The sequence below is a fragment of the Prunus persica genome, chromosome G1 (assembly GCF_000346465.2).
Source record: "Prunus persica cultivar Lovell chromosome G1, Prunus_persica_NCBIv2, whole genome shotgun sequence".
Classification (NCBI taxonomy): Eukaryota; Viridiplantae; Streptophyta; class Magnoliopsida; order Rosales; family Rosaceae; genus Prunus; species Prunus persica.
This window is the reverse complement of record NC_034009.1, coordinates 46,816,445-46,844,037: the sequence shown is the minus strand read 5'-3', so window position 1 is coordinate 46,844,037 and position 27,593 is coordinate 46,816,445. Positions and strand designations below refer to the sequence as shown.

General features: G+C 37.5%; 3 protein-coding genes, 2 non-coding genes and 1 pseudogene across 9 annotated transcripts; 1 reads left to right on the top strand and 5 right to left on the bottom strand.

The window, feature by feature from the left end:
• LOC18790957 (conserved oligomeric Golgi complex subunit 1) lies at nt 986–9,008 on the top strand. Of its 2 annotated transcripts, XR_002271687.1 has the most exons (7): nt 986–3,336; nt 3,997–4,191; nt 4,626–4,906; nt 5,590–5,769; nt 6,021–6,198; nt 7,019–7,334; nt 8,788–9,008. XR_002271687.1 is itself a non-coding variant. In XM_020563902.1 (6 exons), exons 1-6 carry the CDS (start codon nt 1,225–1,227, stop codon nt 7,190–7,192), a joined length of 3,120 nt encoding a protein of 1,039 aa, XP_020419491.1. In that variant the 5' UTR covers nt 986–1,224; the 3' UTR covers nt 7,193–7,669. The 2 variants fall into 2 exon arrangements, 1 of the variants encoding a protein (XP_020419491.1); XM_020563902.1 differs by lacking the exon at nt 8,788–9,008 and having other exon boundaries at nt 7,019–7,669.
• LOC18791787 lies at nt 9,706–13,882 on the bottom strand (annotated as a pseudogene). Its single transcript, XR_002271680.1, has 6 exons — nt 13,477–13,882; nt 13,243–13,398; nt 13,001–13,097; nt 12,316–12,361; nt 12,083–12,232; nt 9,706–11,576 (listed from the first exon to the last, which is right to left on the bottom strand). The product of XR_002271680.1 is annotated as a cleavage and polyadenylation specificity factor subunit 3-I (transcript).
• On the bottom strand, nt 14,014–14,087 carry TRNAR-UCG. The gene has a single exon. It is a non-coding gene; the product is annotated as a tRNA-Arg (tRNA).
• On the bottom strand, nt 14,383–19,350 carry LOC18793791 (cleavage and polyadenylation specificity factor subunit 3-I). Of its 3 annotated transcripts, XM_007224043.2 has the most exons (6): nt 19,087–19,350; nt 18,695–18,878; nt 18,458–18,555; nt 16,933–16,978; nt 16,700–16,849; nt 14,383–16,203 (listed from the first exon to the last, which is right to left on the bottom strand). In XM_007224043.2, exons 2-6 carry the CDS (start codon nt 18,842–18,844, stop codon nt 14,569–14,571), a joined length of 2,079 nt encoding a protein of 692 aa, XP_007224105.1. In that variant the 5' UTR covers nt 18,845–18,878; nt 19,087–19,350; the 3' UTR covers nt 14,383–14,568. The 3 variants fall into 3 exon arrangements, with proteins under 3 accessions (XP_007224105.1, XP_020419478.1, XP_020419484.1); XM_020563889.1 differs by lacking the exons at nt 18,695–18,878; nt 19,087–19,350 and having other exon boundaries at nt 16,933–16,998; nt 18,458–18,499; XM_020563895.1 differs by lacking the exons at nt 16,933–16,978; nt 18,695–18,878; nt 19,087–19,350 and having other exon boundaries at nt 16,700–16,878; nt 18,458–18,556.
• Nucleotides 19,201–19,274, bottom strand: TRNAR-UCG. The gene has a single exon. It is a non-coding gene; the product is annotated as a tRNA-Arg (tRNA).
• On the bottom strand, nt 20,098–25,885 carry LOC18790514 (phospholipase D delta). Its single transcript, XM_007226987.1, has 10 exons — nt 24,935–25,885; nt 24,319–24,435; nt 24,033–24,224; nt 22,504–22,773; nt 22,337–22,405; nt 21,951–22,098; nt 21,298–21,446; nt 20,859–21,032; nt 20,522–20,722; nt 20,098–20,391 (listed from the first exon to the last, which is right to left on the bottom strand). Exons 1-10 carry the CDS (start codon nt 25,883–25,885, stop codon nt 20,098–20,100), a joined length of 2,565 nt encoding a protein of 854 aa, XP_007227049.1.

The window sequence follows — 27,593 nt, the reverse complement described above, 5'->3', positions numbered from 1 at the left end:
TGAGTCATTTAAAAAGTCATGAGGCAAACTAAGACTATTTAAAAACTACAAAGGGCATTTCAACAAATAAACTTTTATTTATTTATTTATTATGATAACAACTAATTCTATGCACTCAATAATACTGATCATGGGTCCTTCTCCAAAGAAATGTTGTGTGGTTCTTATCAAAAGTGCTTTCTCACTTTTACTACACCACTTCTACGGCAGTTTCAAATTTTTTTATGAAATCATATGTATTTGACATTTTGTCTATCGGCTAATATATTTGTCTTTTTTCTTAAAAAGAGGAAAATGATTTGGTTGTTGTGTACCAAGAAAATTTGATCCATGTTCTTATTTTATTTTTTATTTTAAAAATTTTTCTAAACAAAAAGATTTGGTTGTTGTGTACCAAGTAAATACCCTTAGAATTTAAACAATACTATGGTCATTCATAATTCATGAAAAACAAAACATAAACAAAATGCAAGCAAACAAAAAAGCAAAGCCTCTTAGGAGTGGGCACATGTATATTCCGGCCTCTCTAAGAGATTTTCCCTTGACAGGAGGTGCAACTGCACCTTCTTGCACCCACGCCATTATAAATAAATGTATATGTATTTTATCTTTTATGGAGGTTTATGTATTAAATGCTTTTGTGGTCGTTAGGTTTTACATGGAAATTCAATTTGGTCACGGAGATAAATATTTAGCTAAATCAGTCACTTTTTAACCAAAATTTACAATTTGTAGGTTCATCATTAAGTTTTTAATGGAAACAAACTGTGTAAGTATATACAATGATCAATTTAACTAAATTTGTTCTCAGTGGCTAAATTGAAATTTTGTGTAAAATATAATGGCCAAAAAGGTATTCAAAATATATGATTGCATGAAAATCTGTAGTTGTGTTGTGTCAGCAAAATTGAGATTTCTTCTACTTTAAATATCTGTCTCTCTCGCGAGTCGCAACAAATGAGGGCCCAAAAACAAACAGACTAAAAAAGCCCACAGGTAAGATATCAGAGATATGCAGGCCCAAGTTGAGCATCTACCAGGCAAAATTAGCAGCTAGACTAGAGTTTTACAACTTCGATTCGATTAAAAAAGGACCAACGAATTGATCAAAAACACAAAAAAGAGGGAGAATGATGTCGTTTTGATCCACTGCAACTGCAACCGCAACCGCAACCGCCTCGTCATCTCTGAACTCACCCAGCCCAAAAATCCCAACCATCGATAATGAGAGTGAGCTCCGGCGATGGCCTCAGTGGCGGCGCCACCTCCGCCGCCTCCGCCACTGCCGCCGCGGCTTCCAGGGACGCCGAGGCCCTCTTCCGCTCCAAACCCATCTCCGAGATCCGAACCGTCGAGTCCACCACCCGAACCCAGATCCAATCCAAGATGGAGGAGCTCCGCCAGCTCGTCGGCACCCGCTACCGCGATCTCATCGACTCCGCCGACTCCATCGTCCTCATGAAGCGCTCCTCCCACTCCATCTCCCTCAACATCTCCTCCGTCCACGCCTCCATCGATTCCCTTTCCTCCTCCGCCTCCACCCCCGACCTGCCCGACCCCTCCCGCCACGACCCGACCCGCCACCGCATCTACGGCATTGCCTGCCGGGTCAAGTACCTCGTCGACACCCCTGAGAACATCTGGGGCTGCCTCGACGAGTCCATGTTCCTCGAGTCTGCCGCGCGCTACTCCCGCGCCAGTCACGTGCACTCCATCCTCACGCTCCCCGGTCACGTGCGTTTCCTCTCCAACTTCCCTCTGCTCCAGCACCAGTGGCAGATCGTCGACAGCTTCAAGTCTCAGATCTCTCAGCGCGCCCGCGACCGCCTCTTCGATCGGGAGCTCCAGCTGCCCATCTCCTCCTACGCCGACGCATTGGCAGCCGTTGCTCTGATCGACGACCTCCGCCCCGAGCACGTCCTCTCGCTCTTCCTCGAGACTCGGAAGTCGTGGGTCTCGCAGATACTCAACGCCTGCGGTGTCGATGCGCAGTGCTCCGACGTCGTTTCGGTGCTGTGCGAGGCCTTGAGGGTGATTCAAGTGACTGTGGGGCAGGTTGGGGAGCTCTTCTTGCGGGTGTTTAACGACATGCCGTTGTTTTACAAAGTGGTTTTGGGTTCCCCACCTGCATCTCAACTGTTTGGTGGAATTCCCAACCCGGATGAGGAGGTCAAGCTTTGGAACTCGTTCAGGGAGAAGCTGGAGGCCGCCATGGGAATGCTGGAGAAGGATTATATTGCCAAGGCTTGTCGCTCGTGGCTCAAGGACTGTGGAGGCCAGATGGTGGATAAGATCAATGGGAGGTTTCTCATTGATGCCATTGGCAGCGGCCATGAGCTCGCCTCAGCTGAGAAGTTGATTAGGGAGACTATGAATAGCAAAGAGGTATTAGAAGGGAGCTTGGAGTGGCTCAAGAATGTTTTCGGGTCCAACATTGACCTGCCTTGGAGTAGAATGAGTGAACTTGTTCTGGGAGACGATTCGGACCTATGGGACAGTATCTTTGAACCAGCATTTGTCGGGAGGATGAAGGTGATTGTGGACCGCAGGTTTGAGGAGCTCACGAGGGCCGTGAACGTTAAGGAGGGTGAACCCATTGATTTTCTTGGTGCTGGTGGTGGAATTTGGTTTGTAGAAGCCAAATCCAAGCATGGTAAAAAGGGTACTTCTGCTCTGCCTTGTGAAGAGAATTGTCTCAATTTCTATTTTGGTCCTCAAGCTAGTGGTATTAGGGATGCTGTGGATGGTAGCTGTCAGGGGGTTCTTGATGACTTACTGTGTTTCTTAGAATCTCCAAAGGCAGCCCTTAGATTAAAGGATCTGGCACCCTATCTACAAGATAAATGTTACCAAACCATATCTGTTATATTGATGCAACTGAATAGTGAGCTTGGGAATTTGGAAAGTGGCAAAGACAAGCAAGGGCTGGTAACCGTTGAGAGGGCACTTTTCATTGGGAGACTCTTGTTTGCATTGCAGAACCACTCCAAACACATTCCCATCATACTTGGCCCTCCAAGGTCTTGGGCAAATGCAACTGGGTCTGCAGTTTTCGATAAGTTACCATCCATGTTGAGACAATCTAGAGCCCCCACTGATTCTCCCGTGCTTGATAGCCCCTTGGGTTCTAAAAGGCACACTTCATCTGCTACTGCTGCATTGCTTGGAGCAAGCCAAAGTGCAAGCCCTAAACTTGAAGAACTTAATGTAACTATGCGAGATCTCCGCATTAGAGCGCATGGTTTGTGGATGTCATGGTTGTCCGATGAGCTTTCAGTTATTCTTTCTGATGATCTTGAAAAAGATTATGCTTTGTCATCATCAAGTCCTCTGAGGGTAAGTTGCATTTAACACACTGCTTTCTGTGTGTACCTTTTTCGGTGCTGCTATCAATTAACTATGCCTTTTAATTAGTATAAGTGAAATAAATTGAGAGCTTACATGACTGGTAATAAACTAGTTGTTGGATGCTAATTGGGACGTGCAAATGATCCTTTTCATCTGTTTTCAGTTAGAAAAAAGAGAAATGAAAGGGCTTTAGAGACTCTCGAAGCTGAACGGCCTAAACTTGATATTGCAAGGTGGTCTTGATTATTATAATTTGATAATTGGTCAGCAACCACCCTATAATCAGTGATTATTGGAAAGTGGGCCTAATGATATGGTAAACAAACATTCATCACAAAAATTTGTCTATACCTACAAATGCAGGACTAATGATATGGTGTTAAATGAAACAGACCTGAAGAAGTAAAATTGGTTGCTTGCTTTTAAAGCAAATCCATGGGTTGGCTTAACATAGTAGTGTGTTTAAGTGCACGTTTTATTAGTATTTCTGAAGAACATTTTGTGTTCATCCATCTGCTGACCAAGATATTGGAGTGCTTAGGTTCTGTTTAAGACCAAGTTGATGGTATATTACGCCATGCTGTTTGTCGTTTGCAAGTATGATGTTGATTAGAATACAATTTACCATAATTTTCATTATTTGGGCAGGGTTGGGAAGAGACAGTAGTTAAGCAAGAGCAGTCTGATGATAACCAATCAGACCTGAGAATTTGGCTCCCATGCATGCCTTCCCTCTATGTAACCTCGTTTCTCTTCCGTGTATGCAAAGAAGTTCATCGAATTGGAGGTCATGTTCTTGACAAAACAATTCTGCAAAAGTTTGCATCAAAGTTGTTGGAAAAGGTATGTAACTCACCTTGATGTCTGACTTCACTCATCTTTTCTGTATTCATCAATATGTAATTGTTTTTCCCAACGAAATCCTAAATCCCAAATCTGACCCATCCTTGTTATTTCTCAAGCTTTAACCATCAGTATGTTATTCCACATGCCACCCACTAGACCAAAAGGCCATTAACCATCAGTTTGTTATTCTTACTTGTAATTTTCTGAATACCCCCGCTTTTTTGTCTTAATTTTGTTTCTTCTAAAAAAAATTGTTACTATCACTTAGCTTGAACTCCAGCTTCTTATCTTGCACTCTCAGAGGTGTTTACTTTGTGATATTTATGTGAAGAATGAAGAAGTTGCAAGTTGTTTTGTTAAACAATAGTTGTGATTTCTACTCTCAACTATTTCTCTTTGATTGTTTATGTGATTGCAATATTTTCACGTAGGTCATTGATATTTATGGGGACTTCCTTTCTACTCTAGAGGCTGGTGGAACTGAAGTGTCCGAAAAAGGAGTTTTGCAAGTTTTGTTAGATTTGAGATTTGTTGTTGATGTTCTTTCTGGGGGTGATTCCAATGTGAGTGAGGAGCCATCTATAAACCTAAAGGCAAAAAGTCCTTTCAGACGGAAGCAGGAACAAAGCCACGTGAAGTCTGTCATTAGAGAGCGTTTTGATGGGTTGATAAATCGCCTTTCACAAAGATTGGATCCCATAGATTGGCTTACGTGAGTTTGTTCATTCTTGTGAATAAAATTTAAAGAGTATAAAGATTTTCCAAAAGTTTGGATCTGAGAGTGGTGTCTCCTTACATGCATGTTTCTCCCCCATTGTTCCCCTTAAAAGGCTGTCCCTAATTGTTGCTTTCAGAGGAAAATGAATATTCAGGAGTTTCCAGGTTATGTCTTGGCTAGCTAGTCATTTTTTATATTCTGGTCACAATGCGTATTGGATCTTATAAGGAAAAAAATTAGCTAATATCTTTATCTTACCTAGGAAAAAGAGATAGTGACTAGTATTGATAGGGGATAGAATGATGTGTGTTGATATTATGAATGCACCGACAAGTATCCTGTGCTGGATCTTTTTCTTTTCCTGTGGCAATCCTGAGCTGGATCTCGCCTAAGAGAAAATCTTATAATATTCTGTTATGTGCATTTCCAGTGGCTCTTGAGCCTAGTGGCACCTCCTCCTTTTAGAATAAGATTGGGAGGTGAGATCAAGAGTTCATGGCTTGGTTGTTCTGGCTATGTGTCTTTAGATTCCTAAGCCAGACTGCTGCTAAAACAAAAATAAAATGGAGGGATATCTATAATATTGTGTTGTATATCAATTATTCATAGCATTTTAAAATAATTTTGTAACTAATTAGGCATTTGACTTTGTGTTTTCTTACTTTATCTCATATCAGGTATGAGCCATATCTCTGGGAAAATGAGAGGCAATCATACCTACGGCATGCTGTCCTTTTCGGATTCTTTGTGCAACTTAATCGCATGTATACAGATACTGTTCAAAAACTTCCTACTAATTCCGAGTCCAATATAATGAGATGCTCTTCAGTTCCTCGCTTCAAGTACCTTCCCATCAGGTACGTTTTCTGAAACTCAAATTATTTTCTACTTTTTGAGCAACCCCTTTACATGGTGTCCACAGGCATGTGTTATCAATTTTGAGTCTTTTCAAATTTCTTATACATATAAATTGAATTGAACTGGCTGATCAGTTACAGATGACTGCATATTAGTGTTTTCCAGTTTTAACTCTGGCCAAAAATAGTTATTGCCAAAGGGTACCATTCAATATTGGGTTCATAGTTTTGACTTCATTTTGGTGTTCCAGTGCCCCAGCATTGTCTTCAAGAGGGACAGCTAAGACGTCCATTCCAACATCTTCAGATGATATTTCTTCGAGAAGTACCTGGAAATCTTATGCAAATGGAGACCTGTCCAGTAAGCTTGATTTGGATGATAACTCGAGTTTTGGGGTTGCAGTACCAATTTTTAAATCTTTCATGCAGGCAAGGCTTTCTATCTCTTTAGTTTTTCTTGTCACAAGTTCTTCCTATTTTCGTAGTTGCATTTAAACAAGTATTGATTTCATATTGGAATAGGAATGCATATGTTGTTTGAGATGTAAATTTTTAATGGCATTATTAGACTTGGGGAAGTCATACATGGGACAATAGCACAACACTGACATGAACTAAAAGTTAAGTTTTCTGGTGGAGTCTTTTCGGTTCGGATCTGTAATGGGTTAACTTATGATGACACCTTATCTCAAAGGTTCAGTCAGTGCCATTGGTGAAACAGGTTAATGTGTTAGTGACATGTTTTCTTCATGATAGATGCTTTTTTTTCTTTTCCTTTTAAAAAACTCTTCAGAGTATAAATTTTTTTGGGTTGTATTTCTTTAACATGTTTTGGATTGTTGTATCTGATATATAATGTGTTGGACACAGTTTTTATGGCAATATATTATATTTTGTTTATGTTATTCTTGGTTTGGGTTTAGTATTTTTCCACACAATACGAACATGCTAAATCACAGTACATTGCCAGGTTTATTGATGATAATCCAAAGTTTATAGTTTGGAAGTGATGGCAATATGCTGATTTTAGATACAAAATTCTCATAAACTTCTTATGTGTGAATATTGTTTAAGACCATCCAGACTTGAGTGGTATGGTATACAATTTTCACTCTTTTGTGTCAACTTGATTTTGATTTGCGAGTCTACTGCATATAGGATTTATATGGAGAAATTTTTTCTGGTTATCCGCTTGTTTGCCATATTTGGATAGCCAGGTTGTGAATATGATGTTCCTTGTAATTGGCAGGCTAGAAGCATATTTGGAGAGAGCACATTGAAACTGGGATCAATGCTAACAGATGGGCAAGTGGGCATATTGAAGGATAGATCAGCAGCCGCCATGTCGACATTTGGTGACATTCTACCTGCCCAGGCTGCAGGTCTCCTCTCATCGTTCACAACTTCCAGATCAGACTCTTGATTGCCTACAGAATCCTTCAGTCTTATGTTCTTTTGGGCATATATAAGTAATTTTTCACTGTGAAGAGAAACAGTGGAGTCTCACCAAGCATGAGATTAGGGCGCCAGAGTTTGCAGTACTTATTTGAAACCAGGTAGAAAAGGTATGTGATTGAAATGAAGCCCTGAGTTTTGGATTTTAGTTGAAGTTTCAGGTGGGGGATTAGGAAACTTAAAATGATGAGGTTATGTATAGAAGCCAGATAGGTTGAGTCTTTTTTTTCTTTTTTCAATTAATTCATTTTTTGCTTCCATAGCTTATTATTTTCCGGGGTTCTGTTATTATAAACTTGTATTCTTTTATTTATTTATACCTTTTGATGTTTGGAAAGAGCTGTCTGGTTATGGATATTGTTTGTACTTTAGTGGACAGCTTGAACACTATTGTTGTACTTTAGTTTATAGATTCTGAATAAAATATTTGTGTTTCCAATCAAAAGAAAACAGTTTGGGCTGGTGTTGTTTGTGTTGAAGTTACTGCTGGTGTTCCCTGGCTGTTAAGCTGATAGTTGTCTGCACTTTTGCTGACTTCCTATTGACTTCTATATTTGGTTTTTCTTTCTATTTTCGGGAGAGGGGTGTTGCTCCTGTTAGTTCCTTGTGAAATGAATTATTACAAGTCTTCTAAGCCTCTTTACCACAAGTTGTTTGTCCATGTCTTATTAATTTGTCATCGCTGTTTAGTTATCCTGACAATTCCATCGAGTGGCTGACCACCATCTGAATTATGCTTTAAGCTCTGTAACAAAGAATGTGTCAACCATTTAGTCTGTCAACATACTATGTAGTCTGCTGAGTGCTGTGTATGTTAATCATGTGTTGTTGACTGCTTTACGAGTAGAATGTTGTCTTGGAAGAGGCGTGTAGTTCGAGTGGTAGTACTTAAGAGCATTCACCATGCACCTGAGTTCTTGTCTTGGGTTACACCCCCAATATGGCTAGTGTTCTAAAAGTTTTATATATCTTACCTTGTATTTACACTTGCTCGAAAGCAAGGCATAGTAAGAATGGTCTGTCATCACTACCTTTATTGTCTTTGGTTTTTTTTCTAAGGCCCAGAAAAAGAACAGAAAAGCTGACGTGGGAGGAGTCACGGCAGTACCTATAATGGTTCTGAGTCGGACAGATGCCATTGAGTTCTCTTACAATATTTCTTCGTATATATTTGCTCTACTTAAATAGTAACCGTGCATGGAAGACAATTAGCTTTAGTACGACTTTGTTGCTACTATTTTGCTGCATTACCAAGTCACCTTGAATTGAGTTGTCCTTGGTCAAATTCTGTGATGAATAACATCAAAGTCAAAACTGGTTTTCTGTTTTGTTTATGTTTTTATTAAGTAGAAGTCTGAGATATTCAAGTATATTTTGCAAGTAAGAAAAGTTTGGAAGCATGCTGCTACGTAAAAAAAATTACTGGAGTTGTTCACTATTGTTAAATCTAAAACTTCCTATTGAGTATTATGAAGCATCTCTACTTGAGTGCTCTGAAAATGATGCAATACCTATTTAATGTAGTTTGCTGTGTTTTGTGTTTATTATATTCTCTTCTCGTAGGCCAGTCGGAGTTGGAGGTCGCCACGATTTGGGTGCCAACTTGGAGGATGCGTGCGTGATATTGTTCCATGTTCAAATTCAAATTCAATTGTAGAAATTGTAAAACCCTTTTCATGTATTATTTGTTATGTGTGTATAACTTTCACTATACGAAATTAGCTGTATGTACTCTTAACATGTTAGTTACGAGTTTTTACATAAATGAATTTTTTTTTTCATAATACTTGTCCAGATGTGCCATTAAAACTAATTATTTGTTCACATATTCCATTTGAAAAGAAAAACCAAAAAATAAAGGCAAAAAATCCCTTCCGGCACGAAACTAGGCTAAAACTTTTAGATTGAATACATATTTTTTCCCCATTCAATTTTAATTTCATGAGCCCTTTTCCTTGAAAATGATACTTTTCAGTCTCTTATTCAACTAAACAAAAATGGAAATACTAACTTCACTTCTCTAGAATACAATTTATCTTCTAAGCAAGGCATATTCTGCACAAAATTAACGTGCATCCGGATTTTCTCTGTTAGGTTAAAATTTAATTACGTAAGGAATTATCTCCTTTCTCAGAAATTGATCCAAGGAAACATGATGAATCCTTGAAATTAGTACTTTTATTGGAGGTATAAGGAAAAAAAATTATATAGAGAAAATATGGGCTGAATAATTTATTACTTTTGAAACATACTTTGTATGGCGTACAATACAAACATCTCTTATTGTAGCAAAGAAAAAAAAATTATAAATTATAAAATAAAAAAATAAAAAAACCATCTCTTATTGCCCGCTAAAAGTGAAAATGAAAATGTTTCCCCAATAAAAAACCAATGTAAAAGTAAAATTGCCAACGGATGTCGATTATGAGATTATTTGCAGTGCCAATCAAAGACATTTGCAGATCTCAGCTAAGCACCATGTAATAAAATTTGGGTAATCGTTCATTAAAAAGAAACAACCACGAAGGTCAAAACACTGTAAACATCTAAACAGAAAACTAGCCAAGTAGATTGACACATAGATGATCAAAGGAAGGAAACAGTTACTGCATTTGTCAGTTGGTAGTGTTACTGTTCACTGTTCAGTATTCATCTGTTAGCTTAAAAAATTCAAAAGTAACTCAAAATACAGAAACAAAAACATCGAAGCACTGCAGCTAAGTTGCAGAAAGAGGGATTGGCTTCACCGCACTTTGGATTCGACGAAATGCAGCCTTTACTCTTTCCTTGAGACCTTCATTTTCACTCTCAACATCCCCACTCTGTTTATCAAGCTGTGCCAAATTCCCATCAACACTAATCACTAGTTTGCCATTTTCTCCAGGCTTCACATCCCCAAAGAGTGATACAAGAAGTGCATGAATGACCTTTTCCACCTTCTTCCCATTCTCTTCCTCAGTTTTTACGTCCTCAGATTCAACAACTACCTTGGGTACTTCTCGGTTGATATTCAAAATAAGAGCCACAATGGAGTCTGAAACCATGTCGCTTATAGGATCTGATGACCAATGTACTGAAATGTGTTTATCTGTATCCTGCTTCACTGTCACCCGATCATGCACTCGCAATGTTGGCACCCCAGATTCCTCATCCACTGAAGACTCTACACTCTCATATATTTGCCTTAGCCGGTGTTTAATCACAGTGAAGCCACTAGCAAATGGGATGGTAATTCGTTGAGTGACATTTGCTGTGCACAGCTGTGAGAAGACATGAAGATCATCAGAAGCCATTATTTGATAACTGAAGCCTTTTTTTACCAGTAAACCGCTGACACTTTCACCAACTTCAGGGGTCTTCTCGGCAAGCCTTCCAATAGCTTTTGCCATTTTCTGTGAGTTAAAATACATTTCAACAGACTGACAATTCTTTGGGGTGAGGATTTTGGTGTTACGATCAGCAAACTGGGTCATCAGCTTCTGTTTGAGCCTCCCCATCTCATTAGCTTCTCCATGAACAAGGATTATATTAGGAGGCCTCAGCTCTTCCAAAAATGCAGTTGTCTGAACAGAGTCTGCATGAGCAGAGAATGAAATGTAATGGACCTGCATGTTGAGAGGAGCACTGAGTCCATTCATAAGAGTTACCTCCTTCGGTTCATTGATGATTGTTTTAGCTAGTGTCCCTTCAACCACATACCCTGGAATAACGCATGCATTTTTCTTATCAGAGCACCACATATCAAATAGCTGCCTTGACAGCCCACTCTGAAGACCACCAGGGCTTGCCATCACCACTGACGGGCCTACATCTTTGAAATTTTCAATGCTCTTTAGTGGTGATACGTACTTGAATATGAAGGGATTTGACTTCGCATTGCGGATCCTATCGTTCATGGAAAGGGTGTATGTCTCATATACAGATAAACATCTTTTTGCAAGTGGGGAAGCATAATAAATAGGAATATTTTGGAGCTCAGGATGGTTTGCCCAATACTCATCAAGGATCAGGAGAAGTTCTTGGGCACGGCCGAGTGCAAAAGCAGGAATTAAGACACGACCCCCTTGAGAGACGGTTGAATGGATAACATCAGTGAATCGCTTCTCTCTGATGTGCCGAGGCTGATGGTGCTGTACACCATACGTGGATTCAATAATGCATATATCAGGCGAGAACTGTGGGGTCTCAGCAGCACGGAGATGCCGGTCTTCTTCACGTGAATAATCACCAGTGTAGAGGACTCTAACGCCGGCAATATCAACCATAAACATAGCAGCACCAAGGACATGACCGGCAGTATAGCACCAAAATCGAATGCCCTCAACCTCTACTGTTTGATGGAAATCAATAACCTACAATTACCATACACTTAGACAATAATCATGAGAAAATCATTCATGTCTTGTTGGGTGTAAAGGATAAGATGTAAAGATTATTCAGATTAAGACTAATAAATAAAGATAAATGGATAATGATGTAAAGATGGTGAGGTTGAGAGTCCATCAATGAGCAAAATGTTAACCAATTCAAAGTACTAATATCGCCAACTGGCCTGCACCAAACTGAAATATTAACCAGGTCAACAAATGCCGATTGAAACACATAACATATATCTCAGATTCTTGAAAACACTACTTTTTCTGCACAAATCACTGGGAATTTTGGCAAAGAGAAAACATACATCACCTATGAAACACAGCCACAACTACAAGCTGTAATGCTGGAAAATTTTGGTTGGTTCAAACATGCATCATTGAAAACAACATAACTCAAATTTAGTACAATCTGTGACAGCAAGGTTCAGTTGGGAACAAAAACCGGTGGCAATGAACACATAGGTCATGGGAAGACAACAAACCTCAATTTTATCCATTGAGGCATTTATGTCCTGCTCATCAAACAACATATCTTCAACGGAAACTTTGCTCACTTTCACATAATCCGTCAAAAGCAACTTCTAGATGGCCTTTGTTGCATAAGTCATAAAGACTCGGCCTTTGAATGTGGTCTATCAAAAGTTACAGAGATATTAGTTCCCTGGAAAATAAAATACAAACTAATTATATAATTATTTATTCAGAAAGTGAAAAACTTCTCAAGAAAGTAAGGTAGGGAAGCAGCATGATCCAAGTGAAAGCTGCAGGCAAAAAGTATGACCTAATATGAAGAGTCTACAATAATGAGGTATCATAAAATTTATTTATACAAACTAAGAGAAATCATCAGAATATTAGGACACTTCTGCATATGAATTTGGCAGCAAAAGGTGAAATCAGACACATCTATAACCATGTTGCCAAATATATAAAAAAGTCTGATGTGTAGAATACAATGTGATTGTGCATGGTTCATGACTTCTTACATATTACAAAAATTATTTACATGATTGTCAAGAAGGGCATAGTACAACTGGCCCTAAGCACAAAGCAGTTTTCCTATTAAAATTCATCTCTTAAAACTCTAAGAAATTAGTCAGAGAGAAAGAAAGGCAAAGTAAGTTCTCCTCAACCAGAATAAACACTGAAATGGTTAGCTCATTCAATTAAAATAAGAAATATTTTGACCCAAAGGGTCATGTCTGATGGTTTTATCATTTCACAAGCAACTGACACATAAAATACTATAGCTGCAGGGGAAGCAAGGACATTGCAGTATTGATGCTATGACTTTTTTTTCTTTTTTTTCTTTTTTTTTTTTAATAGAAACTTTATTGATGCTATGACTTATGAGTTAAACATACGATCAAATAAAAACAAAATGAAAAAAAAAAACATACTGAGTAATGAGGAGGACATCAATTGTGGAAGGATCAATCTCATCAAAGTACGGCAAAGCAGCCATGCCCGAATATGCGGGTGAATTCCACAATCAAACTATCATTCATGGGAAGGTGACCCAAAATCACAAAAGCAAGAAAGAAGAAAAGAAAAGAAAAAAAATTAGAGTCAAGAGAGTGAAGAAGAAGAATTCTAGATTCAATACTCAAAAAATGATAATGCATTTATGTTAATGGCATACCAACACAGTTTTCCCTTTGTAGGACATGTACACACAAGACCGGCCGACTTCATTACCAGCCCCTAAAGGAATTATGATAAGTTTATCATCTTCTCTTGATGCAGAAGCCTCCCGCCGCTTCAGAGGTGAGGGTTGTGCCATGGAAGCCATTTTTACCTGAAAGATAAACGTACCAGAAGCCTTCAATTTCCCATTATAAAGATAAAAACAAATTAAAATTTGGTGCTTAATTACCGAAATTGATTGAAATTTTGCATCATGTAAAATTAACAGTTGTGCCTCCCACAACAGAAGATGTTCCATTTCTTGCCTTTAGTCTTCCCCAATCTTCACAGAAACCAAAAATAATAGGAAAAAACAACCTGAAAGATAAACGTAGCAGAAGACTTCAATTTTCAATTACAATAAGTAGATAAAGCCATTCATACAGGTGCTTATGTCAAATTGAAATATGTTTATCCACAACAACAACAAAACAGAAACAAATTGAAATTTTGCATCATGCAAAATTAACAGTTGGGCCTCCCTAAGACAAAAGTTGAGCTGAATTACAGCTAAATGGGAGTAAAATGAGAGAGAGAAGTCAGTGTTCAAAGATTTCTGAGAATGCAGAGAGAGCTAAAACCCTAGAAAGTGAGAGCGAGAGAGAGAAATTACAGCTCCTACTCGCTGTGGGACCGTAAGCTTCAGGGTTCCATGCTATTCCTTATTTTTATACATACTGAAATTTAATCGACCACTTCGTCCAAAAAATAAAAAAGAAAATTTAATCGACCACAGTGGGAGTCGAACCCACGACCTTCTGATCCGAAGTCAGACGCGCTAATCCACTGCGCTATGCGGTCCGAAGGGTAGACACAGTTTAAAATTTTTATTTAACCTCTTCTTTCTGCTTCATTATTAAACTGTCTTAAATGATATGACCCGAAGGGGAAAAAAACACTCATATAATTTTACCAAAACATGTATTCCATTTTGTTTACTCCGGATCCTCTTTGAAAACTTCTTTTTCACATAGACAACTGCGGTAAATGTTTTTTTTTTAATTTTAATATATTATAAATGTATTGTTTTATCCTTATTTAATAAAGTGTCTTATGTTTTAGTATTTTCAATAAACAAGGGTAAATGTGAAATATGTTCCGATTTTAAGGTCTTCTGACTTTATACATATAGATTTTTATTAATAATACTAGGGTTCCCAATCCTTTGAATTGAAGTGTCTAGCTGTTGTAACTTACATACATGGGTTTAGTATTCATCTGTTAACTTACAAAATTCAAAAGTAACTCAAAATACAGCAACGTAAACATCGAAGCAATGCAGCTAAGTTGCAGAAAGAGGGATTGGCTTCACTGCACTTTGGATTCGACGAATTGCCGCCTTTACTTTTTCCTTGAGACCTTCATGTTCACTCTCAACATCCCCACTCTGTTTATCAAGCTGTGCCACATTCCCATCAACCGTAATCACTAATTTCCCATTTTCTCCAGGCTTCACATCCCCAAAGAGTGATACAAGAAGTGCATGAATGACCTTTTCCACCTTCTTCCCGTTCTCTTCCTCAGTTTTTACGTCCTCTGATTCAACAACTACCTTGGGGACTTCTCGGTTGATATTCAAAATAAGAGCCACAATGGAGTCTGACACCATGTCACTTATAGGATCTGACGACCAATGTAGTGAAATGTGTTTATCTGTATCCTGCTTCACCGTCACCCGATCATGCACTCGCAATGTTGGCACTCCAGATTCCTCATCCACTGAAGACTCTACACTCTCATATATTTGGCTAAGCCGGTGTTTTATCACAATAAAGCCACTAGCAAACGGGATAGTAATCCGTTGTCTGACATTTGCTGTGCACAGCTGTGAGAAGACATGAAGATCATCAGAAGCCATTATTTGATAACTAAAGCCTTTTTTTACCAGTAAACCGCTGATACTTTCACCAACTTCGGGGGTCTTCTCAGCAGGCCTTCCAATAGCTTTTGCCATTTTCTGTGAGTTAAAATACATTTCAACAGACTGACAATTCTTTGGGGTGAGGATATTGGTGTTACGATCAGCAAACTGGGTCATCAGCTTCTGTTTGAGCCTCCCCATCTCATTAGCTTCTCCATGAACAAGGATTATATTAGGAGGCCTCAGCTCTTCCAAAAATGCAGTTGTCTGAAAACAGTCTGCATGAGCAGAGAATGAAATGTAATGGACCTGCATGTTGAGAGGAGCAGTGAGTCCATTCATAAGAGTTACCTCCTTCGGTTCATTGATGATTGTTTTAGCTAGTGTCCCTTCAACCACATAACCTGGAATAACACACGCATTTTTCTTATCAGAGCACCACTTATCAAATAGCTGCCTTGACAGCCCACTCTGAAGACCACCAGGGCTTGCCATCACCACTGACGGGCCTACATCTTTGAAATTTTCAATGCTCTTTAGTGGTGATATGTACTTGAATATGAAGGGATTTGACTTCGCATTGCGGATCCTATCGTTCATGGAAAGGGTGTATGTCTCATATACAGATAAACATCTTTTTGCAAGTGGGGAAGCATAATAAATAGGAATATTTTGGAGATCAGGATGGTTTGCCCAATACTCATCAAGGATCAGGAGAAGTTCTTGGGCACGGCCGAGTGCAAAAGCAGGAATTAAGACACGACCCCCTTGAGAGATGGTTGAATGGATAACATCAGTAAATCGCTTCTCTCTGATGTGCCGAGGTTGATGGTGCTGTACACCATACGTGGATTCAATAATGCATACATCAGGGGAGAACTGTGGGATCTCAGCAGCACGGAGATGCCGGTCTTCTTCACGTGAATAATCACCAGTGTACAGGACTCTAATGCCGGCAATATCAACCATAAACATAGCAGCACCAAGGACATGACCAGCAGTATAGCACCAAAATCGAATGCCCTCAACCTCTACTGTTTGATGGAAATCAATAACCTACAATTATCATACACTGTTAGACAATAATCATGAGAAAATCATTCATGTCTTGTTGGGTGTAAAGGATTAAGGATCGAAAACCAGTATTCAGATTAAGACTGTACTGAATAGAGATAAATGGATAATGATGTAAAGATGGTGAGGTTGAGTCTATCAATGACCAAAATGTTAACCAATTCAAAGTCCTAATATCACCAACTGGCCTGCACCAAACTAAAATATTAACCGGGTCAACAAATGCCGACTGAACTCAGATTCTTGAAAGCACTACTTTTTCTGCACAAATCACTTGGAATTTTGGCAGAGAGAAAACATACATCCCCATGAAACACAGCCACAACTACAAGCTGGAATGCTGGAAAATTTTGGTTGGTTCAAACATACATCATTAGAAACAACATAACTCAAATTTAACATAAATCTGTGAAAGGAGGTTCAGTTGGGAACAAAAATCGATGGCAATAAATACATAGGTCATGGGAAGACAACAAACCTCAATTTTATCCATTGAGGCATTTATGTCCTGCTCATCAAACAACATATCTTCAACTGAAACTTTGCTCACTTTCACATAATCCGTCAAAAGCAACTTGTAGATGGCCTTTGTTGCATAAGTCATAAAGACTCGGCCTTTGAATGTGGTCTATCAAAAGTTATAGAGATATTAGCTCCCTGGAAAATAAAATACAAACTAATTATATATTTATTCATTCAGAAAGTGAAAACCTTCTCAAGAAAGTAAGGTAGGGAAGCGGCATGATCCAAGTGAAAACTGCAAGCAAAAAGTATGACCTAATAAATATTAGTACAATTGGATGAAGAGTCTACAATAATGAGGTAACACTTCCACACATAACTTTGGCAGCAAAAGGTGAAATCAGACACATCTATAACCATGTTGCCAAAGAAAAAAAAAAAAGTCCGATGTGTAGAATACAATGTGGTTGTGCATGGTGCAAGACTTCTTACATGTTATAAAAAATCTTTATGTGATTGTCAAGAAGAGCACAGTACAACTGGCCCTAAGAAGAGAACCTTTCGATTTCCTGATTGTTGTTTTGGTGGCTTTTGTTATGTTTTCTGCTTGGTTGGTTGGATATTTGCTCGTTTATTTTGTTTGTGGTTTTCTATCAACTGTAGGATGAGGGATGTATCTTTTGCGAACTGCTGATCCACTTTGATTCTAATGCCAATTACTACTAGTATTTTTTATGTGTTGTATCTTTTGTAATGTAAAATATGTAAATTTGAGAATTAAGGGGAAGGGGACCACACCCCTCTTAGCAGCAAAATTTCAGAAGGAATTATTGATCATGGAGACATAATAGACAAGAGAAAATGGTAAGAAAATGAAATTCCAGACAATATCACTTGTAAATAAAAACATGAGAAGAATTCATGATATATTATTTGACTTTTTCCTTCAATAATATTCAATAAATTTATTAAAATAATCACATCTTAAAGAGCTCGCGTACATTAAATCCATATTTAAAAAAAGTAATCTTTTCAGGATCACTCAACCTACATATCGGCAGACATACCTATTCATCATATGCTGAAATATACCTATTTGAAAGTCCAGTCCTATAAGAATTTGGGTCCCATTGGCCTTAAATCCAGTCCTATAAGAATTCGGGAATCTAAGCACCTTAAATTTAACTCTCTTTTTTCTAATGGAAAATGAGTCTCAACAACTACCAAGGTATAAGGCCATATTTGAACATTATCTCATGCAACTCTGGCCACAAGGGATTCTTAACAAATTTTTTTTTTGGATGAAAGATTCCTAACAATTGTGTTTTTTTTTCCTTCCTCTTTTTTTTATTTCAATTCCTGCATTAGTGTGATTGCATTGACACCACAAACAGCTGTGACCAAGTCTAGGTTTTCTGCTACCCAAATCAAAACAAAACGTTTTCAGTTTTCGCCTCTTTCCAAACCTCATAATAATCTATTCCACCTTAAGAACTTCAAAACCAAAACGGATTCCTGTGATTGGCCATTAATTCAACTTCAGACATAATTTTTTTTTCTCTTAACAAACCATCACTTCTTCTGGATCGTTCAATTAAAATAAGAAATTTTTTGACCCAACGGGTCATGTCTGATGGTTTTATCATTTCATAAGCAATTGACACATAAAATACTAGAGCTGCAGGAGAAGCAAGGACATTGCAGTATTGATGCTATGACTTATGAGTTAAGCATACGATAAAATAAATAAAAAATTAAGATAAAAAAAACATACTGACTAATGAGGACGACATCAATTGTGGAAGGATCAATCTCATCAAAGTACGGCAAAGCAGCCATGCCCGAATATGCGAGGTGAATTCCACAATCAAACTATCATTCATGGGAAGGTAAACCAAAATCACAAAAGCAAGAAAGATGAGAAAAAAAATATTAGAATAAAGAGAGAGAAGAAGAATAACTCTAGATTCAATACTCAAAAAAAGATATTGCATTTGTGTTAATGGCATACCAACACAGTTTTCCCTTTGTAGGACAAATACACACAAGAGCGGCCGACTTCATTACCAGCTCCTAAAGGAGTTATGATAAGTTTATCATCTTTTCTTGATGCAGAAGCCTCACGCCGCTTCAGAGGTGAGGGTTGTTCCATGGAAGCCATTTTTACCCAGAATGTGTAAAGCCCCACAATCAACCTGAAAGATAAACGTACCAGAAGACTTCAAGTTCCCATTATAAAGACAGAAACAAATTAAAATTTGTGTGCTTAATTACCGAAATTGATTGAAATTTTGCATCATGTAAAATTTACAGTTGTGCCTCCCTAAGACAATAGTTGAGCTTAATTGAAGAAAAGAAAAATATCAACATAAAACCCACAGCACAAGATGTTCCATTTCTTACCTCTAGTCTTCCCCAATCTTCACAGAAACCAAAAATAATAGGAAAAAACAACCTGAAAAGACTTCAATTTCCGGAAGTCAGTGTTCAAAGATTTCCTCCTTCTAAAAATGAAATCGACTACAGTGGGAGTCGAACCCACGGCCTTCTGATCCGAAGTCAGACGCGCTAATCCACTGCGCTATGCGGTCAGAAGAATGGAAGGTGTTTGAACATTGAGTTTAACCTCTTCTTTCTTCTTCGTTATTAAACTGTATTAGATATGACCCAAAGTCTTAGATATGATCCTCTTTGTAAATATCTTTTTAATACGGACAACTGCAGTATATGTTTTTAATTTTTTTCTTTTAATAGATTGTGAATGGTCTTACGTTTTAGTATTTTCATTAACCAAGGGTAAATGTGAAATTTTGAATGTTCCAGTTTTAAGACCTTCTGACTCTATATATATAGATTTTTATTAATAACTAACCTCTCTGCACGCGTTTCTGCGCTTGCGAGAGGTTTTTTTTAAAAAATAAGTGAATTTATTTTAGAATTAAAAAAGATAATGGGTAGTTGTGTTTCATAAAAATAGGATCCATTATCTGCTTTTTCTTTTTCTTTTAATTTTTTTAAATATGAAAAAGTGTGAATTTACCATATTATCTTCATTTAATTAATAATTTGAATTCTTAATGTTTACATTAACTAAAGGCATTTTCTGGTATTTTGAATGTTTCACCGTTCTCTGCCTTTTGCTTTATATATATAGATACTAGGATATTATTTATGTACAAAATGACAAAAATATGAGACCTTATGGAAGTGCAGAAAATGTACAGCAAAAATTTGTGGATATGTTAAAGCTGCTTGGCATTGGAATAAAGGTATGTTAAAGTTGGGCAGTCTGAATTTATATGGAAGCAAAATTTCCCTTTGAAACTAACCACACTGTACATCACACATGCATGAGTGTTTTAACATGTTGGAACTCTTATGTTAAAGCTTGCTTTCCAAGTCTTAATTAACTGGTTATGTTGTTAGAGCATCGGGAAGGTTGGTGGGTGCTCCAAGAATTTTACCACCAACATCAGGAAACGATTCGTATCCTGGCAATGAACTGACTTGTCCGTCTCTGCCAATCTGAACTGGGTACTGCATCAAGTGTCCCTTCATTTCCTTATGCTCCTCAGACACAAATGCTTTCCAGTTCTGTTTGGCAATCTCGCTGACACGCTTAACACATTCAAGGCTCTCAGGATCTTGATAAGTCTCCTCAAGTCCACCAAGGTGCTCAGCCCAGAGAGACATTCGGTAGCCATATACCTGCATCCAATCAAACCAAATTTGCTTTTAATCAATATGGGAAGGAATGCATGCATAGAATTAAAACTAGTTTTGAAGTTGCATTTTGGGCATTCTACTGAGTAATTAGAGTTGCTGAAGGGTTTCAAACCTGGCCATGTGGATGAAGATTCTTTTCAGCTGCCCATGTATGGTGTGGTTGGTAAGCACCCATAGCAATTTCTGTGTCCCTTGAACCATCCATTGATCTTTGGTTAATGTTTGCAGATCCCATGATTACATACTCATCATCAACAATCATCCCTTTGGCATGAACATAAATCATAAACCGGCGAAACTTTTGAGCTAATGCCTGTTAACGAGAGAGAGAGAAACATTAGTGGCTTTTCGTTTGATCTTAAAGCCATCAGAATTCAGAACCCGTCTATGCATTTGGTGTGCAATAAAATATTAACTACTGGTTTACCAGAATGGAGAAATAAGTATACCAGTCCACGATTATCAGTTGGCTGATTAGTTTGGGATGAACTTCTTGAAGATGGGGCTTCACGCTGACCAAGGCAGTAAAAGTTCAAAAAATCCTGTGGATGATACTGATCAAAAAGGCCTGCATCTTCAAGGGCCTTTGAAATGACCTGGTACATCATAACCATTGTCTGTGCCTGTGGTAAAATAGATTTAGACAACCACTATACCTCAAAAATTTAAGTTGTTAGGGAATAGGCCAGCAATACATATCAAGCTAACAAAAGTTACCGTATCATTTAAGGCATACAAAATATGAACCTTTCTATGCATTTTCAAGCATGAACCTTCCTATACAAAGTAAGAAAGAATGGTTGATAACTTTTTTATATTTTATACATTTTAAAGGTAAAGAGATTAAGGAGTTTTTTTGCAGTGTCACAAATGATAGAATGGTCTAACCTGCCAGTATAAAATTTCCTGAACAGCCGAGGCGGTTGGCACGCCCTCTGGCCACATAGGTATCACTATGTACACAGAGAAACGCTCATTTGCTTTGATTTTGCTGGCAATTTTTAGGGCCAGTTCCATTGGGACCAAGTTATCTGCGCCTGTTATAACACCGAGATCTCAAACACATGTCCAAAAAATGTGGTGGTGATATTGCAAAATATCTAAAGAGAACCAAAAACTGTACATTCAAAGGACATTAAATTCAAATAAAAGAATGCTAAGAATATTTGGATTTAGCATCTGCAACATCATAAGGTATTTCGATTTGCATCTTCAGATATTAGAAAGAGAATTTAAGAACATTCAATGTCAAGTTTTTGGCCAAACTTATTACTCTAATATGCAAATTGAACTACGTAGAAAATCACAATGTATCTATAAGATCCAGGAGAAAGTTCTCTCTACGTAGAAAATCACAATGTTAACACATATACTTTGACGGTAGTGTAACAATCTATATAATGAAAAATGAGAGGGAAAAATATGAACAATGTAAATAACATGAATGTCGGTGTATTAAAAAGGATGACGTACTGAAGCAACCAGATATTAGTAGTTGAAAGTGTAATCATAACAGCATCAGCAACTAAGCTGTAATTTACCTGCATTTTTGTAGGATGGCCAGTAGTATGAAGATCCAACAAAATACTGGTTCTCTATGTATATAAAGCGCTGCGCTGATCTTATTGCTTTAATATATGCAACATGGATGCTCTTATCTATTTTCAAATTCTTTCCACAAATAAGATTCTGCAAGAAGAGAAACCCAGATTAAAAAGAGGTTTTTTTTTTTGGTTGCATAAATTTGATGAAAGCTCAAAACGCAGATAGCATGCTCAAAAAGTTGACCTGTCTGTTTATGATTAATGAACAAAAATCCTGGTAGGACTAACTAATCAAGTTGGTTAACTCCATAATCTCGAGTAAAAAGAATAATAAATAGAAAACTCTATGAGGAATACATACGAATAAAGCTAGTTCTGCTAACCTGAGCTTCAGCATCCTGAACACCCTTTGGAAATCCCTTCACCGATCCTGAATCAATGGACCTGAATACCTATCAAACAAGAGTCAAAACTGACCAATCTGTGTAAAGTTTTCATTGAAATGAGTTGTACGATTAAGCTGTAATCACTGAAACTTTTGCTTCCCTACCTGAACATGCCAGTTCTCACGGTCTTCTTCACTGCTAACACGTACGTTTTGATCCCCATCACGACCAGATGATGGAGAGACTATCCATGAAACACGGTCTAGCCTTATCAAGGCGTCATCATGCCTATTAGTGACCTTTTTTATCTTGAAGTCGCGCTTTTTGGCTTTCCTCCATCTTTGTTCAAAATTTGTCAATATATCATATGCAGCAGGACCCTCAATTTTACAGTGTAAATCATGCCATGGTTCCCTTGGGCCATAAGTGTTAGGCTGTACATGTTACAAAAAATAGAACTGTCAAAACATTATATTTGAAATTGGGAAGTTCTACTTATATTTATCATTTTGTTCAGCAAAAGGAGGATTTTGTTCAACAAAAGGAAGACCACTTATGAGATAGACAACTAAAGAGATGCAAACTGAACCCATCATCAGTAGTAGCACAAAGACATGCCATTTATACATTAAACATGACTATCACTTCACAAAATACAAACAAAAACAGAAGAGAAAAAGTTATATGAAGAATAATCTGATAGTAGAACCCAAGCCTTAAATGGACAGGCCACATTACTAATTCATGGCAATGTGGACCGGCAGCCATCTAGCACGGTTGCTGTCAAGCCATGCATGGACAAAAATTCACACACAATTTGAAGTACAGTAAGGTGATATTGTCAAACATCATACCAGGCACTATAAATCATGAAAATCATAATCTATATATATTTTTAAAATGAAGTCATATTCTATTGGACATTTCACTTTGAAACATTATTGAAAACAAACACATAGATGCCACCATACAATACGGCTATTGTCATCATTTTAACTGCTGTAAGAGCACACCGGCAATCACTTCAGGTGCAATTATGTACAAAAATATTCATGAGAGTTCAAGTATTTTTATTGGATAGTCTATGTTTTTCTTTCTTTTGTTTTTCCATTCTTATAATCCTTCTCTTCTTTCAAACTTCTGATTTCAATACATAACTTTGTGTGCAAATCAAATAGAGTTTACACAGTCAATTAGTATAAATAGTATTATCATTATTGAGATTGAATCTTGGCAAGTGCTGCCAATCTAATTTTCATCATCAGGGATCCATTCCATTTTCTATATGTTTCGTCTCTTTCAAACCAACTTTATTTGGATAAAAGCTTCAACAGAGTTTAATTGTGGTCTATCGCTAGGTTCAAGGTTACAAGATAAACAAGTTGAAATAAATGGTTGTCAGACATGCGTTGAATTTTGAAATTAATACAATAAAATTTCAGTTTAAAAAAATTAACAATTTATAGGTCACCAAGTGTATGTCCAAACAATATTATACCAAAGTACTTTTTTTATGGAAAAGAATCAAAAGTAAATTAGAGAAACGAAAAATGGCAAACAATAAACATTGCTCATTTATTGTGACAAACTGAAAAAGGAGAGAAGAATAAAGAGAACTGCATCAGTACAAATCTTACCATGCATTAAGATCAAAGAATGCAGAGAGTTGTATACAGGTACTATAACCACTTACAGGAAATGTAGGATTATGAATATCATTTTCAAACACCGTGTTAAGATCCTTAAAGAGCCTGTGCTCGGGAGTGTCATATCTTCCGTCACACAAATCCAGACCACCAATGAAAGCAGTTAGTTTCCGATTATTCCCAGAAGCTGTGTCAAGAAGCACACACTTCTGATGATGTGTAAAAAGGGTTCCCACAACCTGCACTAGAGGAATCCATTTAAATGAGCAACTGCAATAAAAAAGGGTGGTAAAATAGAGATGAGTGTAGATCTAAAATAGAGATGTTCCAGACCTGTTGCTTGAAAATACTGAGCTTATTGCTTGCATAACGAGGAGAAAGCACACAATGGACACTGGAATGTCTGAAAAACTTTTTGGTTTCCTCATCATGGGTCTGCATGACACCTTCCTGCATTCAAGCTATCATCATCAATAAAATGGATTCTAGAATTAACATTAGTCATGCATGCAGCATTCTGCTAAATTGTCTGACAACAAGAATGATTATGTAAGCCATTAGGAATCCACATGAAAATAATGACCAAGTTGCATCATGATATTTCAAAGAAAAATGATAATAACCTTCAAAAGAACTCTAGCAGCCTATCTTATGTCTCCTATTTATAAAATGAGAAAGCAAATGCCAAAGCTGCTGTGGTAATTAGATATATATATGACCATATTTTTCTTTCAAACTTTTCAAACACCCTTCTTTGCACAAAAAGTAGGGAGTGACATAAAGGAGCTTATGAAAACTTTTGTTGTACCCATTACTGTGACAATTTAAAATCCAAGTCCCTGGTATTGTGGAAACTGCAAACTCTTTTGCATTTTAAAAGAGGAATAATAGTAAATTTTCAACAAGTAATATTTGCCAAGTTTCAGGTGTCACCGTGTCAGGGAATTACTGTTTTTAAAAGAAATTTGTCATGTGAAGTTTTATCATCCCAAATCAACATAACAACGCGAATCCCTTCTTGTGACTTGTATTTCAACAACTCCCCAAGTGTCAACTCTCCTCCAGAAGGTAGTGGCTTTGTTGGCTCCCTCACAAGCTTAACACGGTGGTACACAGACCAGCCTATAATATATATAAGGTGCTGAGCTTCCAAAATGGCATGGCATATTTCTTCCCAGCACTTTCTTTGCTGAAATTTTTTTCCACCATCTAGTACAATGTCTGGTAGCATATCGTTAGGTACATGAGCATCTTGATATAAAGTGACACTCCCTCCTTTGCGAAGAGGAAAATATGTATTAGGAACTCCGTTATATTCCGGCCCAGCACCAACACCATTTTTATATAAAGGGTTATCTCCAACTGGCTTAAACTGAATAGAAACATGCAATTCAGGAAAAGGTTTTAAACAGTTCCCGTGATTGCCAATGACTGGAAACCAATCATTCATTGGCTTTCCTGAAATGATTTTATCAATAGATATCTCCACTACGCCAATAAGTTCAGCCCCGAGAACATCATTATCTTTCACATGAAACTCCACCTTCGCAACAGGGTGAGCAACAGGAACAGAAAAATGTTCTTCCCACGAAGGATTCTCACAGTTTGAAATTACTCTGGTTTGAGCTACAGTAGCCCCTGCTAGGCAAACAGACACATAAGGATCACTTGTAATCATTGAATGTTTGCCTGAAGCCGTTTTAGCAGGTCTATTCCCAAAGGGAGCAGAGCAAGTTCCAAACATGGTAAAACACCGTCTCATTCTTTCTGAAGTTAAATCCATATTTGGAAGAGATTTAGCTTCTATAATCCACAAATCTAGTTCACCATGCAAGATAACATATTCTTTAGAACTCCCAGCCTCATTACTCTCTTGGCAATCACTACTGTCATTACCCATTTTGACAATCGAAAACACAAAATGATTTTGTATTTTCCTATATAGCACTTATTAATTCATCTCACAATTGCTAACTATAGGCCCATAATATCATCACCAATCAAAATCTAAGATCATCGTAAGAATAACCACTTATAATGGAGAACTCTTCCCCCTAGTCGCTTAAGTAGGACACATCTGGACGGGAAAGCCCATGAACCTCAGTAAAACTCATGTCTGAGAATAAACTACCATCTTCATCATAATCAAGCAGTTAGGCAAGTTGAAGCATGATTTCCTCCTCTCCGTGTCCATTTAATATCATTTCTTGGAGTCAACAAGTTTGCTCAACTGATTTAATAAAGCTCCCTGATAAATATCAGAAATAAGAACCAAATTAGATCAGACAAAACCATTTCCTCAGGACATACATATTGCATACACATAAGGACAGTTATAAAACTACAAATGAACATTTGCATTACAGACAAGCACATGTGCAACAGATGTTACCTAACTGATTTCCATCAATGACCAGAAGCAAGCAGGACATCACAAATCTTTCCAGAAAATGAGAAAACAAACTGAAATACCATAGATGCAAGAAATATACTTTTTGCTTTATGATTGGGCTATAAATAAGAATCATAGTTTTCTTTTTTTCTTTTAATAATTAAAAAACAATTTTCAAAGTCCTCATCTAGTTGGTTAGTATACTCAATACTTCAGCGAGCAACGTTGTGACTAATAAACATAAAATTGGGAGAATGTCAGCAAGACAACGCCACCCCTCTAAGAAATGACAGATGAGTCAAAGGAATAAAGGAGCCATGTTATGCGTTTAAAACAAATGAATAAAATCTTGTGTAGAGCACAGCATCCATTCTTCATATATTAGAACTAACAGACGTAGCCATGCTCTATGAGAGTCTTATTTAATTAATTGTTGTGCTAATGTTTCATGATAATTCAAGTCTAAAACAGATAAACTGTACCAAAACCCTATACTTTAACTCAAGCATAACATGTCCTTACCCTAAACTTCTAATCTGTGTTATAGACACTAAGTTCCTGTTCTGTGAATCTTTCTTCTATATCGACACAAGCAGGTATACTAACTGTCATCACCACTTATGGTATCTGTCTCCTCAAATGCTCAGAAACAGGAGGCCATTAGAACATTCAGAGAAAGATAAGCCATTGAAAGATGAGAAATTCATCAAGCAATTCATACATACATAATAACATCTATAAGATATCAAAATTCTCACTACCAGAAAAAAGAAAAACGCAGAAAATTTATTTCATTATAATGATTATTCTTGGATGAAAAATTTAACAGAACTGACATGATATCAGGACATGAAGAGTCAAGTTCAATCGCACCTGAGGAAGGGAATTATTTCTTTTTTACTTTCTTTTTGGGGGAGAAACAGAAGGGGAGTTGGCCAGTACCACCAAGACGGAGAGAGAGAGAGGCAGGCTGAAGCGATATTGGCGGGAAATACATGGAAGCTATAGGTTCTTGGCTGCCTCTTTCCCATACAAAACGGTCACCTATTCAAACCGAAAATGGAGTAACTTTTACCTAATTTTCAAAAATAATTCACGCTTCACCCAAAATAGATAGAAATCCGCTATTGATAGGTGCTAATTAATACTAGCTTCTCTGCACGCGCTTCTGCACCTGCGAGAGGTTTTTTTTTTTTTTTTTTTAAACTTTAAATTT

What these genes read in the sequence shown, in the direction of transcription:
- LOC18790957 (XM_020563902.1), top strand. Translation starts at nt 1,225, where the DNA reads ATGAGAGTGAGCTCCGGCGATGGCCTCAGTGGCGGCGCCACCTCCGCC. An exon ending in CATCATCAAGTCCTCTGAGG is followed by an intron (nt 3,337 to 3,996) that starts GTAAGTTGCATT and finishes TTATTTGGGCAG; the next exon opens with GGTTGGGAAGAGACAGTAGT. An exon ending in TTTTTAAATCTTTCATGCAG is followed by an intron (nt 6,199 to 7,018) that starts GCAAGGCTTTCT and finishes TGTAATTGGCAG; the next exon opens with GCTAGAAGCATATTTGGAGA.
- LOC18793791 (XM_007224043.2), bottom strand. Translation starts at nt 18,844, where the DNA reads ATGGCTTCCATGGAACAACCCTCACCTCTGAAGCGGCGTGAGGCTTCT. An exon ending in ACAAAGGGAAAACTGTGTTG is followed by an intron (nt 18,556 to 18,694) that starts GTATGCCATTAA and finishes CATGAATGATAG; the next exon opens with TTTGATTGTGGAATTCACCT. An exon ending in TACCTTACTTTCTTGAGAAG is followed by an intron (nt 16,850 to 16,932) that starts GTTTTCACTTTC and finishes AACTTTTGATAG; the next exon opens with ACCACATTCAAAGGCCGAGT.
- LOC18790514 (XM_007226987.1), bottom strand. Translation starts at nt 25,885, where the DNA reads ATGGGTAATGACAGTAGTGATTGCCAAGAGAGTAATGAGGCTGGGAGT. An exon ending in TCAGTATTTTCAAGCAACAG is followed by an intron (nt 24,225 to 24,318) that starts GTCTGGAACATC and finishes CCTCTAGTGCAG; the next exon opens with GTTGTGGGAACCCTTTTTAC. An exon ending in TTCAGGATGCTGAAGCTCAG is followed by an intron (nt 22,099 to 22,336) that starts GTTAGCAGAACT and finishes CTCTTCTTGCAG; the next exon opens with AATCTTATTTGTGGAAAGAA.